The 2,453-nt window shown below is 51.9% G+C and overlaps 1 protein-coding gene across 1 annotated transcript; it reads left to right on the top strand.

Moving 5' to 3' along the window:
* On the top strand, positions 501 to 2,174 carry LOC109950860. The gene has a single exon (XM_020571005.1). The coding sequence runs from the start codon at positions 501 to 503 to the stop codon at positions 2,172 to 2,174; it is 1,674 nt and encodes a 557-aa protein (XP_020426594.1).

The following is a 2,453-nucleotide window of genomic DNA, read 5'->3' as shown; positions in this document are numbered from 1 at the left end:
CTCAGAGAGTGGACGACCAAAGCAATCTAATGAGGCAGCTCATCAACCAAATAGGCTTTGCTCAGAACCTTGGCCATGGACCACCGGGCAAGGAGAGAAGGATGGACGAACGCGCCGGTAGACGACTCAACGTCCGCGCCCGCTTGGGCCCCTAGGGAAATGTACATCAAAGGCTAGGCCCCCAAGGAGGTCAGCCAAACAACCATCGCAATGAGGATCGCGAAGAAAGGCGCTCAGCTGTCAACTCACAGAGAAGCGCTCTCAAAAGGCTAGGCCCCCAGGGAGGCCAGTTGGATAACCCTCACAATGAGGACCATGAGGAAAGACGCTCCGTTACTCACTCTCGAAGAACCAATTCTCGTCGACAAGCTATAGAGAATCTTTCGCAGGCGCAGTCCACCAACACTTCAACTAGGCAGCTCAGGCGAGAAGGTCGACCCTCGGAGGACAATGAGGAAGTCAGTCAATATCGTGGAGGTCGCCAACATAACCGACCAGCAATGTGCACAGAAGACGTTGAGAAGCTCGTGAATGACCGACTTCGAGACTTGAAGACCGGAGGAAACTTCGAGGATTCACTACGTAAGGAGATGGACCAGGTGAGCTCTACGCCTTTCACCCTCGATATCGAGCAGGCCGCTCACCCGAAGCAATTCTCGACACCCTCGTTCATACACTTCAAAGGGGATTCCGATCCCGAGAGCCACTTAAAACACTTCAAAAGTGTTATAATCCTCCACCAGGCTGACGGCGCGCTAATGTGCAAGGTATTTACGATAACCTTGCGAGGAGCAGCCCAAGACTGGTTCCACACCCTACCATCCAGGTCGATCAGCAGCTTCAAGGAGCTAGCTTACGTCTTCACCAAAGAATACACCTCTTACCGGACAATCAAGAAGAACCTTGACCACCTGTACAACCTGCGCAAGAAGTCTGACGAATCCCTTCGAGGTTACATCAAGAGATTCAAGGCAGAAAAGGCAAACATTGTAGGATGTGACGACCGAATCGCGTCCTCCACTTTCAAGAAAGGCCTTCCAGCTGAGCACGACTTGTACCACGAGCTAACTATCACTCCCAGCCAGACGCTGGCAGAGGTCTACGAGACTGCGGAACGCTACGCGCTCTGGGATGACGATCGAATCGCCGCAAAGAAGTCTACAAAGCAGGAAGATCAGCCAACTAAGCGGGCAGGTCAAAGAGGCGACGGATTTAACAACCGAAACAAAGACAAGCGTAGGTCGCACCCACAAGGGGAGGCTACGGGAGGAGAGAACTACACCAAGTTCACCATCCCCATACATCAAATCTTGGCCCAAGTGAAGAACAAACCTTGGGTAAGAAGACCACCACCTTTGAAGGGAGATCCGGACAAGAGGGACACTAGCAAATACTATGCCATCCATGAAACGCACGAGCACACTACGAACAACTGCTCCGCTTGGAAAGCGCATCTTGAAGAACTCATGAGAGAAGGCCACTGCACTGAATTCGTTGCGAAGCAGGCCATCCAACGGATTGAAGATCGAGACACCGCCAAGGAGCCGCCTCAGAAGGTCATAAGGATTAACACAATCCTAGCCGACTTCGAGGAGTCTGGGCTGACCAGCAAAGAAAAGAAGAGGAAGATCAAACAGGCCACTGTGATCTCCCAAGTCTCGATCGACCCTCCACTAGCAGAAGACGATCCTGTGATCGGCTTCCAAAAGAAAGATCTGATCGGCCTCGACACGCCACATAACGACGCACTTGTCATCAGCATTCAAATCGCTCAGGCCATGGTCGACCGAATCCATGCAGATGAGGGCAGCGCAGCCAATATCCTACAACTGGCGGTCATCCAACAGATGGGCTTGGAGACAAAGATCAACAAGTTAGTCAGATTGCTGACTGGTTTTAATGGTGCAACAACGATTACCGTGGGCACGATAGACCTCGACGTTTACTCCCCACTGGTGATCAGCTTGCAAACATTCATGGTCATTAATGAGGTCTCACCTTACAACGGTATCCTGGGCAGACCATGGATTGGCAAGATCAATGCCATCACCTCCGCCACACATCAGAAAATTCGGTACCCAATCCCTACGGGAGGTGTCGGCCAAATCAACAGCGATCAAGCAATGGCGAGGAAATGCTCCGCCCAAGGGCTGAAGAAAGGCAAACAAGCGTAGTTTCTCCCTGTGAGCCAGGCGGATCTGGAGGAGGTTGAGCAACCGAATCTTGCTATCTTATAGAAATCAAAGCGTCAGGGCCAAGCTGAGGAAATCTGTCCAGAGGTCTTTCCGGAAGAAGGATGGAAACCCGAGGAGGACGTCGAGTTAATACCCTTGGATCTTGACCAGCCAGACAGGAAAGCGCAGATCGGCTCGCGCTGAAGCCCAGAAGAAAATGTGGAGCTTACCACATTCCTCCAGAGGAACAAAGACATGTTCGCATGGTCGCCATCAGAC

This window comes from Prunus persica, chromosome G8 (genome assembly GCF_000346465.2).
Source record: "Prunus persica cultivar Lovell chromosome G8, Prunus_persica_NCBIv2, whole genome shotgun sequence".
Taxonomy (NCBI): domain Eukaryota; kingdom Viridiplantae; phylum Streptophyta; class Magnoliopsida; order Rosales; family Rosaceae; genus Prunus; species Prunus persica.
This window is presented reverse-complemented; position numbering and strand designations above follow the sequence as displayed.